This window comes from Geotrypetes seraphini, chromosome 2 (assembly GCF_902459505.1).
Source record: "Geotrypetes seraphini chromosome 2, aGeoSer1.1, whole genome shotgun sequence".
Taxonomy (NCBI): Eukaryota; Metazoa; Chordata; class Amphibia; order Gymnophiona; family Dermophiidae; genus Geotrypetes; species Geotrypetes seraphini.
Window position 1 is genome coordinate 128,491,042 of NC_047085.1, and position 15,511 is coordinate 128,506,552.

The 15,511-nt window shown below is 40.8% G+C and overlaps 1 protein-coding gene across 3 annotated transcripts in view; it reads left to right on the top strand.

The window, feature by feature from the left end:
• Nucleotides 1-15,511, top strand: part of CCDC178 (coiled-coil domain containing 178) — a 483,231-nt gene that overhangs the window by 163,793 nt on the left and 303,927 nt on the right. For all 3 annotated transcript variants that reach the window (XM_033935245.1, XM_033935248.1, XM_033935246.1), the window contains one exon: nucleotides 5,316-5,461. In XM_033935245.1, coding sequence (XP_033791136.1) covers nucleotides 5,316-5,461 — 146 coding nt within the window. The remainder of the gene's footprint in view (nucleotides 1-5,315; nucleotides 5,462-15,511) is intronic.

The following is a 15,511-nucleotide window of genomic DNA, read 5'->3' on the forward strand; positions in this document are numbered from 1 at the left end:
CTTCTGACTTACATCTCTCTCAGCCTGTTCAACATATTATTGATGCCTCCAGGAAACCAACCACTCAGCAATGTTATCAACAAAATGGACTAGGTCTTCATCATCATGATCCCACTTCCCTAGCAGTAGAATTGGTGTTAGATTATTTACTTCATCTATCTGACTCTGGTCTCAAGTCTACATCTATCAGAGTCCATCTCAGTGCTATTACAGCTTTTCACATGCCGGTCGAGGGCAAACCTCTTATTGCTCATCCTCTGGTCTCCAGATTTATGTAATGACTTTTCAATGTTAAACCACCTCTCAAGCCTCCACCTATCATCTGGGACCTTAACATGGTTCTTTCCAGTTTGATGAAGCCACCATTTGAACCAATGGCTACAGCTCATCTGAAGTTTCTCATCTGGAATGTTGTCTTCCTTATTACTCTCACCTATGCCAGGAGGGTCAGTAAGTTACAAGCATTGGTGGCAGATCACCCTTCACAGTTTTTCACCATGATAAAGTGGTTCTCCGCATGCTTCCAAAGTTTCTACCGAAAGTTGTCACAGAGTTTCATCTCAATCAGTCAATTGTTCTCCTAGTATTTTTTTCCTAAGCTTCATTCTCACACTGGAGAAACTGTTTTGCACACTCTGTAAACGTGCTTTAGCCTATTACATCAACAGGACAAAGCCTCATCGTACTTCTCCCCAACTTTTCATCTCATTTGACCCTAACAAGTTGGGACATCCTGTTTCCAAGAGAACGATTTCTAACTGGCTGGCTGCCTGCATCTCATTCTGTTATACTCAGACAACTGGCACTGGAGAGTCATGTCACAGCACACAAAATTAGAGCTATGGCAGCTTCTGTTGCTTTCCTTAGATCTACTCCCATTGAGGAAATCTGTAAAGCTGTCACCTGGTCCTCAGTTCATACATTCACTTCTCATTTTCCATTTGAGGTTTGAATCTCTGGTAGAATGGGCTGTTGGGTCATGAAGGCTGCAATGTCTAATTGGTGACCTTTCTCATGTGTGGTTTGTGGGTCTAAGATCTTGTAGGTTAAGGCTTCGAGGTAAGATAGTAGGTTTTCTACTTGCTTAGAGGTATGGTTTTTGAGATGGAGGTTTAGATCTCCTAGGATTAGGTTATAAGTTGCCATTAGTGAGTTTTGGTATATAAAATCTTCAAATTCTGGTCTTGCTGGTGTTATGTAGCAGAGCATGCAGGTTATGGATCCTTTTAGTGTGGTGCATGAAAGTTGGCAGGCTAGTAGATCCATGTATGGGGTGGATGTTTTGTCTAGTATGTTTAAGTTTAGGGAGTTTCTGACTAAGATGGCTAGACCTCCTCCTCTTTTTTTCCCCCTGCCGACCACTATTATCTTGTATCCCTTCGGGCAAACTTCCATTATCCTGGGGTCCGAGTCTGAGGTTAACCAGGTTTCAGTGAGGAAGAGGCAGTCTAGATTTTCATTTTTTAACCAGTCTTTTATGTATTCTGTGTTTGGGCCTAGAGCTCTGATGTTTATGTAGGCACATGTTAGTGTGGTGTATTCTGTTTGTGCACTATTTGTTGCTTTTGGGTAGACAAGTGCTCTTGGTTGAGAGTGTGGTTTAGTCCTGGAAGGGTTTGTTGGTCTTCTCCTTCATGTTGGTGTGATGATGTGGTGTATGCAGGTCTGGGAGTTTATGTTTCTGTCTGTAATGGTTCTCCCGGCTGGGTGGTGAATTCTATTTGTAGTTGAAATAATTGGTATTGGGGAGATGTTGTTTGCTTCAGCCTTTCAGTTGGTTAGGAGCAAGATTATCAGTAGGATAGTTTGTGTTTGTGGTATAGCTTTCATTATGAAAGATAGGAGGTAGGGGGTTGGTGGGATTGAGGTTGTAGGGTTAGAAAGTTGATCTTTCTCTAGGTGTTTGTTGGTGGTAAGTGATTGGGACTTGCGCCTTAGATGGTGCGTCTTAGACTTGCACCTTAGATAGTGCGCCAAATGCCTGCACATCGTTAGGTGCTGAGCTTTTTAATTGGCTCAGTGGCTGGAGCTTCGGTGAGGGGTGGAATGCTCTCCTACGCTCGAGGGGATCCTTAGTTGCTCCGGGAAGAACAAAATGGCAGAGTCAAAGGAAAGGGAAACTTTTAAACAAGCAGGGTTTCCCGCTGAGCCTTCCAACTGGCTCAACGGCTGGAGCATTGGTGAGAGGCGGAGTGCTCTCCCATAAAGACTGGGATTTTGTTTTCATAATAGGAGTTGGGAATAAATTATCCATTAATTTTAAAGTCTTCCAAGTTGCTTGAAAAATCAAATTACCTTTATATATTCTTGGGAGATTAATACTCAATAAGTGTTTAAGATGAAGAGGGGCCATCAATTGACTTTCAAGAATTAACCAATCCGGTAGTTCATCAAATAATTCTGGAAGAATCCAGTACATACCTTGACGCAATACATACGAAATTTAGGTTTACTCCATCCCCTGATTTAGATTTCTGTAAGGATGACATAACAATTCTGGGATTTTTACCTAATCATAGGAAATCTGAAAGAATTCTATTTAACTTTTTATAAAAGGATAACTGAAAAAAATTGGTAACATACTTGACTGGTAACAAACTACAGGAGCAATCATCATCTTGATTGTTTGAATTCTCCCTCACCAAGAAAGATGCAACGGGTTCCATCGTTCACACATCTCTTTAACTGTTGTCAATAATCTTTTTTCATTGGAAACCATAGTTTCCTCCAGAGTTCTTTGAATAATTATTCCTAAATATTTTAATTTTTTTTTCTTCCAGCAGAATGGGAATGGATCGAGTAATCCCTTAACACAATGAACATTTAACGGGCAAACTTCAGATTTGCTCCAATTGATTTTATAACCAGAAAATTTCCCAAAAATTTCAATCGATTTGAGCAAAGTTGGGATAATTTGTTCCGGATCAGGTAAATGTAACAAGACATCATCTGCGTATGCTGAAACCTTATATATTCTGCCGGCATACAGAATTCCCTGTATCCCCTCCGCTTGTTGAATTGCCAATAATAACAGTTCTAAAACTATATCAAATAGCAGAGGAGACAAAGGGCATCCCTGACGTACCCCTCTTGCTAGATGAAATCTTTCTGTATAAGCATCATTAATGCTCAATCTATCAGAAGGAAAGCTATATATGGTTTTGATCATATAAGAACATAAGAACTGCCGCTGCTGGGTCAGACCAGTGGTACATCGTGCCCAGCAGTCCGCTCCTGCGGTGGCCCCCAGGTCAAAGACCAGCGCCCTAACTGAGACCAGCCCTACCTGCGTATGTTCTAGAACCTAGGACCTATTCCAAACCAATTCATAGCCTGATACATAAATGACCATTCTATTAGATCAAAGGCCTTCTCAGCATCCAATGATACCGAGAAGGTTGGAATATTTAGGATTTTGCCAAATTAATCAAATGGAATGCTAACCTTGTATTGTTAGTAGTGTCTATGAGCAATAAAACCCGTTTGATTCATTCCTATGATGTGAGGGAGAGCTTTTGCTAGTCTCAAAGCCAAAAGTTTAGCTAATATTTTCCCATCAACATTAATTAAGGAAATTGGTCTGTAGTTTGTTACCAGCATATGATCTTTGTTTGGTTTAGGAAGCACTATTTTTTAGGGAATTTTGCGCCATTGCAGCATCTGCTAGTAGAGAAAAAAAGGATCTATCTTCAACCCGACGGTGGCTATGTCTGTTTCACATTCAAAGGCTTCATTAGGGGTGTGCTTGTAAAATATGTGCGTAAGAGTCAAACTGCTGTAAGCACATCAATTATGCCTTAAAAGAAAAATGTAAAAATAAAAAATGAAACAAAATGAAAAATCCTTCTAACAACACAGGAAACTAAATAAAATGAAATTTTTTTTTTGCCTGTACAATCCTATTGCTGGCATAGCTACAGTCTGTAGGTACATTGTACCATTTTTCAAAATTGAAAGAAAAGCATATTTTCATTTTAAAATTGCTTAAAAAAATGTATCCATAGACACTTGTACAGGCAGTCTCCAGGTTAAGAACAGGTTCCATTTTTTAAAACTGTTCTTAAGTTGAATTTGTATGTAACTTGGATCCTAGTATTCTTCCCACCTTCTCCACTTCCCTTTCCATCCATTCCACAGTTCCCTCTCCATCACCACATCCAACATTACTCCCTCTCATCTCTCTCTTCCTCATGCATCTCTACCTCACTGCTTTCCCACCAACATGTCCAATTCTTTCTCCTTCCCTATGCCCAACAATTCTCCTCTTTCTTCATCTCCTCATGTGCATCTTATCTCTTTCTCTATGTCTCAGACACCCAATTCTCCCTTTCTATTCTATTCCCTCCCCCATCTCAGCAGCTCTTTTCCCTCACTCCCTCCATTCTTCCATCCTTTGGCTCTTGCTCCTCTCCCTCCCTCCATTCTGTGTCCCAAATTCATGCCCCCTCCCTCCTTTCTTACATCCTTTATCCAAAGTTTGTGCTCTTTCTCTCCCAAGTCCCAATGCGCCCCTCTCCCTCCCTCCTGTGTCCCAAAGCGCCCATCTCTCTCTCTCCCTCCATTCTATGGCCCAAGTACGTTCTGCCTTCCGGTGGGTGTTTACCTTCTTCTGGCCAGCTCCCTCCTCCTTCCAGCCGCAGTCATTTCCCTGCACAAAGCAGCGGACAGTGACTTCTATGTGCATTTCACATCAGAGGGAAGGCTTCTGGCTTAGCCACGTGATGTGCATAGGAGTTTTTGCCCCACGGCTTTGTGCAGAGAAACGACTGCGGTTGGAAGGAGGAGGGAGCCAGCCAGAAGGTAAAACACCCGCTGGAGGGAGGCACATACTTGGGCACAGAATTAAGGAAGAGAGGGAGGGAGAGAGAGGGGCATGTTGGAACTCAGGAGGGAGGGAGAGGGGCGCGATCGGACACTGAAGGTAGAACAGGACCACCATTTGTAAGTACGAGTTCAACGTAAGTTAGATATTCATAAAACAGGGACTGCCTGTGCTTCCTTTTTCTGTGGTTACATTTTCCATCTAAAATAATTCATGTACTCTTTGCAGTGAAAAGGTTTGTGTACTGTTGCAATTGTACCCTAACCCCTCCACGGGAATGCTTTTGTCTGATGTTTGTAAAAGTATATGCACTATATACAGCCTGTGCTTATATGCTTTTACTCTTATAGTGGTTGGACAATTTTGTAAATGCCTCTTTATCTGGAGAAATTCCTTGGAAAAGACTTGTTCCGGTATCTTGTGTAACATTTTACTCAAGAAGTGTATCTATTTATTTGTATATATGATTAACAAAAAAAATTTTTTTTTTTAGATGAAATATGAAGATGTTGCCAAAAGGTTGAAAAATACCATTAAGGATATTGGACAATTTGAAATCAGAATTTCTGAAGTAATGGAATCGCAAAAAAAAATAAAGAATGCCACAAACAATAAAGAAGCCATTTTGAGAAGCTCACAGTAAGAATTTAACTTCATTTCTGTGGCTGAAATACAGAATTAAGGAGATCGTTTTAGAAGAGTAGTGTGGCATGTACACGTCAATAGTGGCATATACCTAGGTAAAGGCACACATATCTAAGCATGTCAGCTGATATTCAAAGTGATTTAAATAGGCAGGAGAAGCTCCTGCCCGTGTAACCCTTGATATTACATGGCACTAAAGTAGGTAGTGCCACTGAATATCACCTCTGACCGCTGCAAAAAACAAAACAAAACAGGAAGCAGGTCAGGGGTGGTACATGGGGCAGTATTAGGGAGAAGCATAGAGTTATGCTGGTGTTGATAATATTCAGTGCCAATACCTACGTAGTTAAATGGCCTAATGTTGGATACCTCCCAAAATGGCTGCTGTGACCTCTTGCGGCAGCTCAGGTTACTTTGTGTAGTACATGAGCTACTGTAAGAGGTCACAATAGCCTTATTCTCAGGGAAGCTGCAATGGGCATAAATGAGTGGCCTTCGCTCCTATTCGCAATGACCCCTATGGACCACCAGGGACATCAGGTAGGCCCAGGGGGAGGGGCCGGGGGTGTCTTGATCATTGCAGTAGGCTGGAGGGGAGGGAAGGAGGAGACTTCATCGGGGGATCGGAGGAACAGTTAATCAGTGGCGTACCAAGAGGGGGGGCGGGGGGGAGGTCTGCCCCCGTGCATGCCCTGAGGGGGTGCTCCCAGCCATTGGTGTCCGGTTCCCCCACCGACATCCAGTTCTCTGCCCTGGTGTCTGGCGTCCGGATTCCCTACCTCCCCGGCCTCCCCACATCATTTACCGAAGAGAAGTAGCCTGCAGCAAGATTGCGATGCCAGCGATCTTTGTGCTGCTTCGGCGCTGTTTCCTCCGCAGTGGTCCCGCCCCTCCTCTGACATCAGAGGAGGGGCGGGACTGCGGCATAGGAAACAGCGCCGAAGCAGCGCAAAGATCACTGGCATCGCGATCTTGCTGCAGACTGCTTCTCTTCGGTAAATGGTACAGGGAGGCCAGGGGGATGAGCGGTCCTTCGGGGTGGAGTGGGGCAGCAGGCCTTCGGGGTGGGGGGCGAGCAATCAGGGGGGATGCAGGCCTTCAAAGGGGGGGGACAAGCCTTCATGGGGGAAGACAGGGCTTCAGGGGGGATATATCTTCAAGGGGGATAGGCAGGCAGGCCTTCAAGGGAGGGACAGGCCTTGGAGGGAGACGAAAAAAGGAAAGATGCCAGACCTCCTGGGGAGGGAAGGGAAATGGAAGGGGAGGACAGAGATGGCAGATGGATGGTTAGCATGCAGAAAGAAGAAAGAAAGAGACCCTGGTAAGCAAGTTATCAGAAGACAACCAGAGCCTTGGACCAACAAGGTTTGAAAAATAACCAGACAATAAAAGGTAGAAAAACTAATATTATTTTCTGTTTTGTGATTACAATATGTCAGATTTGAAATGTGTATCCTGCCAGAGCTGGTGTTAGACCACAAACATGAGCTAGAATTTAACAGAGAGAGGAAAAGTCCTTTTTGTTTCTTTATTTTATTTACACCACAGCGCCAGTTTGGTTAGGAGAAGCCAAAGGGGGGGGGGGGGGTGAAAAAGCTATAAAATAAACCCACCAGGATGTTTGAAAAAAACACTCAATTGGGCAGGAAAATCGAATCAAAAAACCAATTCAATAGGCTGAATCGAATAAAACATTTTTTTCCTGAATCGGGCAGCACTAGTTTGCGCTACTGTCTTAGACTTTAGGACCTAGGATTGGGGAGAGATGGCATCCTCAGTACTTTATAATGGAAGTGAAATGAGGATTTGGTCAGACTTTTGAAGGGTCTGCAGAAGAAAAATATTGTATAGGGCGGGGACATGAGACAGCAGGAAATGGGAGCTTTTCTTCCTTCTATTTCTGTGAATGGCAAGGCTGAGGATGTCAGAGAGTTCAGTTAAAATATGTGCTTTATAAGAAAATATAATAATGTGTTTTATAAAGTTTATAAGCATTGCTGGCCTACCTTGTGAAGTGTTCCTAGTGGTGGTGGTGGTGGCAGTGTGTCAATGTGTTGAGAGGAAGAGGTGGTCTGGGAAATTCTGCTGAGTAAACTCTGGGCCCATTTCCACCCCCCAGTTAGTCCACTCCACTCAATTGGTTCACACACTGAGTGGGTCTTTGGGTATTGTGCCTGGGTAGTTGTTTGGGATCTCTTCCAGTGGTTTCTCAGTATCTCCTTGTGGTCCAAGGAAGGAAACTTTGTTAACCTTAGCATTGACCTTTAGGATATGTTTATAACAGCGCTGCTTGTGTGTTATTAGGCTATGTAGTGATCGAAAGAAAAAAAACAGACCTTTGCATATTTTTGCACTATATGGTGGGTGTATGAGGAGATTCACATTTCCTGCACAGCTAAGTCCTTGTGAAGTTACCTTGTGCTGTATTTGACATCTAGCAAGGTCTCTGTTTGGAAAGAAAGATCTAAGTTTAAAAATGAAATGGCCAGAAGTTATGGTAAAAGCAGATAGCATAGCTGGTTTTAAGCAAGATATGGACAAATTCCTGGAGGAAAGGTCCATAGTTTGTTATTAAGACATGGGGGAAATGTCTGCTTGCCCTGGATCGGTAGCATGGAATATTGCTACTCTTTGAGTTTTGACCAGGTACTAGTGACTTGGATTGGCTACCATGAGAATGGGCTACTGGGCATGATGGACCATTGGTCGACCCAGTTAGGCTATTCTTATGTTATGTTCTCATCTGTAGGGGCCTTTGTTTTCACTTCTTATGTTAATGTATTTTTTTCTGGGAACTTATCAGTGTTTTTTATAATGGGAACAAAAATGGAAGAGAATTAATGTGTGTGGGATGAGGGGGTAACTAATTTCTTCAGCTAAATAATTCAATCCACTTCAAACAGACATAGGAGAACTCACGCACCATTCACACACCCTCCAACCAAAAACAAGGAAAAAAACTGTTCGACAACCTCCTAGCCATTCGAGCTGCAACACTCGATCCCCAACTCTACAACCTATTGACCTCGACCACAGACTACAAAACCTTCAAAAAAGAAATAAAAATCCTTCTATTCAAAAAACACATAAAACCAAACTAACACAATCAGAGCTGTCCCAAGCATCACCTGCAACTACTCCATATATACTTCTGATGTCATGACAATTCAGACATAATTTATGCTATTTTATGCTAGGTTATGTTTGGAATAAGGGTTACATATATGAGGTTCAATAAAAGAAAATTTTCACTGTCTGTTTCTATTCTGACCATTTATTCCGTTTCATGGTTATTACAAAAAATATTTTTTTACATGGGGAGGGATGTCAAAAAATGATGGGCCCCGGGTACCACATACCCTAGGTACGCCACTGCGGTTAATACAAAAAAAAAAAAAGCTGGCTGACCTGCTTAATCTTTATGTGGGCTGTGGCTGGTATACTAAGCCTTCTAAACATTCTTTATACTATGGCCTTTAACCCTTCATTGGAGTTCCTTTCTATCCCAACTCCTGTAAACCGTGCCGAGCTCTGCGATTGTGGAGAGGATGCAGTATACAAACCTAAGGTTTAGTTTAGTTTAGTTTAGTTTGGCCAGGACCTGCATATGCTCTGGTGGCCAACATCAGAAAAATGAGCTCCTGATATTCAATACTGCAGTCTGTATATGGCCTGGCATTGATTGTCCAGTGCTAATCTAGCCAAAAATTCTGACCATCGTTGGCTGAATATCATCTGGCCTGATTTTACAATAACACTGTTGACATTTACATTGATATGGATGTACAGATGCCAAGATATTGGGCCTCTTTTACGAAGCCGTGCTAGCGGCTGTGCTGCGCTAATGGCCCCGAAGCCCTTAGAGATTTAAAGGGCTTCGGGGCCGTTGCCGCGTGGCTTTGTATAAGAGGCAGATTGTGTTTCGGATCATCCAAAAAATTGTATATGTATTCTTTTTTTAAATATATATATATCTTTATTCATTTTAAAGCCAAACGTATATACAGACATTTTACACTATAACAGCACTTAAATTCAATCAAAATTATATTCTATGACAAATACATATATCACCCCCGTCTACATATCCAAAAATTGCACTCAAAATTAAAAATATCTTCCCACCCACCCACCCTGGACGTGTATGATCAAAGGGCAAAATCAACAATCATTCCTTAAAGAATTTATATATAGCAAAACCTTGGATTGCAAGTAACTTGGTTTGCAAGTGTTTTGCAAGACAAGCAAAACATTTTATTAAATTTTAACTTGATATACAAGCAATGTCTTGCAATACAAATACTTAGAGTATATATATATCACAACTGAGACAATGGTTCTTCTCTGTCTGATGCTGCAGGAGTGTAGTGACTGTTCTAAACAAGCGAGGTCTTGCAATACAAGTATGTATAGTATTTTGTATTAAAGTTTTTGGGTTGTAGAACGAATCGTCTGAGTTTCCATTATTTCCTATGGGGAAATTCGCTTTGATATACGAGTACTTTGGATTGCAAGCATGCTTCTGGAACGAATTATACTTGCAAACCAAGGTTTGACTGTATATTTATACACATGTATTCTTGATTTTGTAAGAGAATACGTTTTTGGCCAGGTCTTTACTGAAGTGATTAAGGGCAATTGTACTTTCTGGTATTTTACATAACCTTAAAATTGACTTTGGGAACTTGGCTCCTTACTGGCTAAAATGTAGTTTTCTGTACTTCAATGTATGAGTTATGCAGTGATGCTATTCTGTTTGAATGTTGTTGGGAAATGTATGTGTATTTCTTGTGGACATACCTCATTCATATTTTACAAAAAAAGCTCCCCGAGTCTTTTATAAAATATGCAGGAAATTGTGAATGTCCTGAGTTGGATGTCTCATATCTTACACAGAAGCCTTATAGCAAGTGTTTTACTCTTTAGTTCATAGGAATTTTCATTTTCATGATATTATTAATTGGCCAGATAAATGATACTGAGAATATTGTGCTTTGAGGTTATAAAAACGCCCCCCCCCCCCACACCCTTTTTACAAAACCATGCAAGAGGGAAGGGGCCTGGTGATCAGATCAGGCAAGCTGCCACTCGCCTTTCCAAGCCCATCAGCTAAGGAGGCACCAAGGGTGGCTGACTCATCCTGCTTGTCCATGGAGAAAGTGAAGTTACTTATCAGTAACGGAGGTTCTCTGGGACAGCAGAATCAGTCAGCCACACTATCCATATGGATGCCCTCCTCCCCATACGGATGACGCCCTTTTCTCCATACGGATGACGCTGCTAAGCACTCTACAGGACCACAGCTAGAGACACCTGAGGCCACGAGACAGCAGCATTGGCATATATATAGGGGGGCTAACATATTCTCAGAGGGGGCTACAAAGCCTTCCTCTGAGCTCTGGGAGATCAAATCCGCTTTCAGAGCCATCGGATGACATCACCAAGGGTGGCTGACTGATCCTGCTGTCCCGGAGAACCTCTGTTACTGGTAAATAACTTCATTCATTCTGAGGTCAGTATTTAGCAGGGCAACTAACATACAGATTTTAAATGAATAAGTTATCCATTTAACTTTGTTCAGATTGTCATAACTATGCCACGAAGTGTGAATGGTGAAAATGCTAGTATAATTTCAAACAGAAAGCATGTCTGGTTAAACTTATTTTTGTTCTTTCTGCATTCATACTTGAACACACAAGTTAGATGGTGGCTGAAATGTTCATTTCCTTTATAACTTTTATCTCTTCTCATCTCAAAACAGAAAATTGATAAGACCAAGAGATAGGGTCACTTACCAATGAGCAAAGGGAGCAGCTTAACAAGGGTCCATAAGTTAAAAAAAAAGTGATGCTGAGAATAGGGCCCATTCCAGACCAGTATCTCCCCCCTCCCACACCCAAGTGCAGCTGCTTACCAGGGATAAAAATGGTATAAAGGCATGGAGTTGCCATCAGTCCGTGCTGCTGATGACTCTGCCAGTCCTGCCCCTTCTTATGTCACTTTCTTTTATCATTTTCTGTTTTTGAGGGATGGGATTGGCAGAGCCAATCACAATGTCGCTCCACAGCTTTCTCGTATGCTGCTTTTTATCGCTAGGAAACAAGGTAAGCTGCAATGCTGGACCATGGATTGAGGGAGAAGGGTTCTTCTGGGCTGAGGTGGGGGCATCCACAAAAGTTTGCCCAGGGTCTCTTGAGAGGTTAATGTGGCCATGCCAAGAGATATCTCTATAACTGCTAGCAATTTCATAAAGCACTTTTGGTCAGCACCTAGTGCTGACTACAGGATTGTTTTTGTGTATGAGGTCCTTTTTGTTTACTTAATAATTTAGGAGTCCTTTTACTAAACTGCGGTAAGCATTAGTGCATAATTTCCACAGCTTAAAATGGCTTACTGCGGGATGCGCTCAGGCGTCCTGTGATAAGTTTGGGAATTGCGTGTGCAAATTGTTTGCTAATAATGTTTTTATACTTTTTGTGGAGGGCGCATGTCAGGGGCAGAGAGTGGGTATTTTTGTGCTGATCAGTTAATGCGCGTTACCACACGTTAGCTGATTAGCACAGGATTAGCATGCGAGTCCTAACCACCTACAAAATAGGTGTCGGTAAATGCTCATATGCTATATATATATATATTTTTTACTGGCTGTACACTAATAGTAACATTAATACATGTACAGAAAAAGGTATGATGACTATTCTAGCCAGCGGTGATTATTTGAGGGTAGGATAAGCATCAGATTACAGAGCTATGTTGTTTCCTCAAAAAATAACTTTCTTATGCTTCTACTGCAATCATTGGCATAAAAACCTCCCCAATACCATTTATTATTTCTATTCTTTTTTCCCCTGTCTATTAAATTTTTCAAAACTATTTATTTACTAGGATTACTGCATATCTGATAGGGTCAGGTAGTGAAAAAAAACAGAAAATTTATATGGCCAAGAGACAGGGACACTTTTACCAATGAGTGTCAGTAGTGAGTAATAGGCATAACAAAAACTAGTTGCTAATATAATCACCCTGATGCAGCGGTAGAAGAGCTACCGCAAAATGCGGGTGCCGCGTCAGGATTTCTGAGGAGCGGCTAAGTGAGAAGCGAGTTTCAAGCAATGGCTCTGTGAGATACAATACAGGAGAGTTGCATGATGGAAACAGTGCCTCATCCTGAATCGTTACAGACATTGAATCTGGGAGACTAAGGCCTCCTTTTACAAACTGCGATAGCAGTTTCTAGCACGCGGAGCTGAGCTGAATAGCCGGCGATGCTCCCAATGCTCATTGAGTTCCTATGAGCGTCAGGAGCAACGTGAGCCAATCAGCTCGGCTCCCCGCACTAGAAACTGCTATCACAGTTGCGTAAAAGGGGATAAGATAAGTGAATTTTTGATTATATCTGATCATGCGGGTATATGGATTGAATTTCAAATGGATCAACAGGAGTATTGTAGACCTGTTTGGAGATTTGATAATACATTGTTGGTGGATACAAAATTTCTTGAGGACTGTAAAACATAAATTAGTGAATTCTTTAATTGCTCAGATGATAATTCTATGGAAAATTTATGGGATGCCTTTAAGGCTACCATGAGAGGTTCTATTATTTCATATTCTGCTTATATTGGAAAACAATTAAAAAACAATATTATGAGTTGGAAAAAGAAATAAAAATATTAGAATCTAAATTGATTAATAAATGGGAGCATAATACTTTACAGGCTCTTTTAAAAGCAAAAGGTAAATATAATGAACTATCTTCAAAATTAATTAGAAAAGATTTGTTTTCCAAACAAACATTGTATTATGGAAATTCTAATAAGGCGGGAAGATTATTGGCAAATTATCTTAAAGCAAAGAAAAGAAGGAGTAATATTATAGCAATTAAAGATGATAAAGGAATTACTCATAATCAGATTGAAAAGATATTAAATCAATTTCTAACTTTCTATAAAGACCTTTATTCTTCTAAGCCTTATTTAGATAGGGAAAAAGATGGTTTAGAATTTTTAAACTCAATTATTGGTCCTAAGGTTCCTGTTTATATAAAAAGGGTTCACCGCTATCCCCGATTCTTTTCAATATTTATATGTCCTCCCTGAAACTCCTCCAACTATCCCCCTTGGAAACACTTTACACTTACGCCGATGACATCCTTGTCCTCCTCAAGACCGACTCTAATCTCACCAATCTCTCTGAAAACATCTCTTCATGTATTTCGAACCTCCATTCCTGGGCCCTCACCGTACAAATGAAACTAAACAAGACCAAAACAAAACTACTTTGGCTCGGCCCAAAATTAGATCAGCTACTCACCCTCATCCCACTATCCTCTGGCACCACATTGCAACTCGAGCACTCAAGCAAAGTTCTGGGCATCATCATTGACTTTACACTGTCCTTCAACGATCATCTTAACTCCCTAGTAAAAAAATGCTTCTTCAATCTTCACATGTTAAGGAAAGTGAGATCCTGCTTCCATAAACAACACTTCGCTGTCCTCGTACAATCCATCATTCTTTCCACACTGGATTACTGTAATTCCATCTACTTAAGCCTTACAAGAAAAGCCTTCATAGACTTCAACAGATTCAGAACACCGCGGCTAAACTAATCTTCACAAAAAGCAAATTTGACCACGTCTCCCCACTTATGTCTAAGCTTCACTGACTCCCAGTAATCCTTAGGGTCCACTACAAATGCACCTGTCTAACTTTCAAGTCTCTACACGGCATCCTTCCTCCCCTTTTTCCACTATCCTGGAACTCTTCGAATCCCAACACCACCAGATCCATTCAAAAATTCAAACTATCCTTCTCCTCTCTAAAAGGCATATCCCATTCAGGAAAATTAGGGACATCCATCGTCTTCAGGATCATCGAACTGTGGAACAGCTTTACTGCCCCGCTTCGGAGTCTAGGCTCCCTCCAAATCTTCTGGAAACATTTGAAAACTTGGCTTTACTCTAAAATATAATTGTCCTCTCCCTATTCAATATACTATGTCCCTCTTAACTTTCTCTTTACTATGTACTTCTCTTTCATTGGAGTTCCTTCTATATTGTTTATTGTTTATTCAGTTTTTGATTAAACGCTTTTTCGATTCTACAAAGCGTTGTACAAGGTAAAAAATAACATTTAAACAAAAATAACAATTAAACATACTTTCCTATAAAAACTACAAGACTACCAACTGTACAAACTAGGTAAATATTGACCCATAGGCCATAGACACAAGTGGGAAGGGGGGAGAAATACAATTGTAATAGAAAATGTGAGGAACATATAAGGAAAACACTTAGGAACTGGGGAACAGTATAAAAAAGAACACGTAAAAATTGATAGCTAAAATACAATAGTTCAGTTAAAAGCATCTTTAAAAAGACAGCACTTTAAGTTGCTTTTAAAATTTTTAAAGTTTTTTTCCATTTTTAGATATAAAGGAAGAGCATTCCAGATCGTAGGGGGCTGTTACAGAAAAAGTGGGAGTGTGCGACGTGTGCCAATAATTTTTAAAGAAGGAATGTTAAGGTTATATTGAGGAGATTAGATCTTAAAGATCTTGGGGGGGTCGTATGGGATCAAAAGTCATCATCTATGAATGCTGGGTGTGTTGGTCTGCATTGTTTTGAATGTCAGAAGGGCGATTTGTAAGTTACCCTGTGTGAGACAGGCAACCAGTGGGCATTTTGAAGCAAAGGGGTAACATGATCATATTTTTTTGCGCCCGAGGATTATCTTAATGGCCGTGTTTTGAATAAGCTGTAAGCATTTTAAGTCTTTGTGGTAGATTCCTTTTAATAATGAGTTACAGTAGTCCATTTTTGATATTACAAGTGAATGGATCAGAATGTTAAGGGAACTAATATCAAGAAGAGGGGCCAATGATCTAATCATTCTTAATTTATAATAACAACTTTTAACTATTGCGCTTATTTGTGGTCGAAATGTTAACTTATTGTCTATTAGAACACCTAAAATTTTTGTAGTTGTGATTAATGGAAGTGGAATGTTTTCGATAATGACTGGAGATATTAATTGTGCTCCC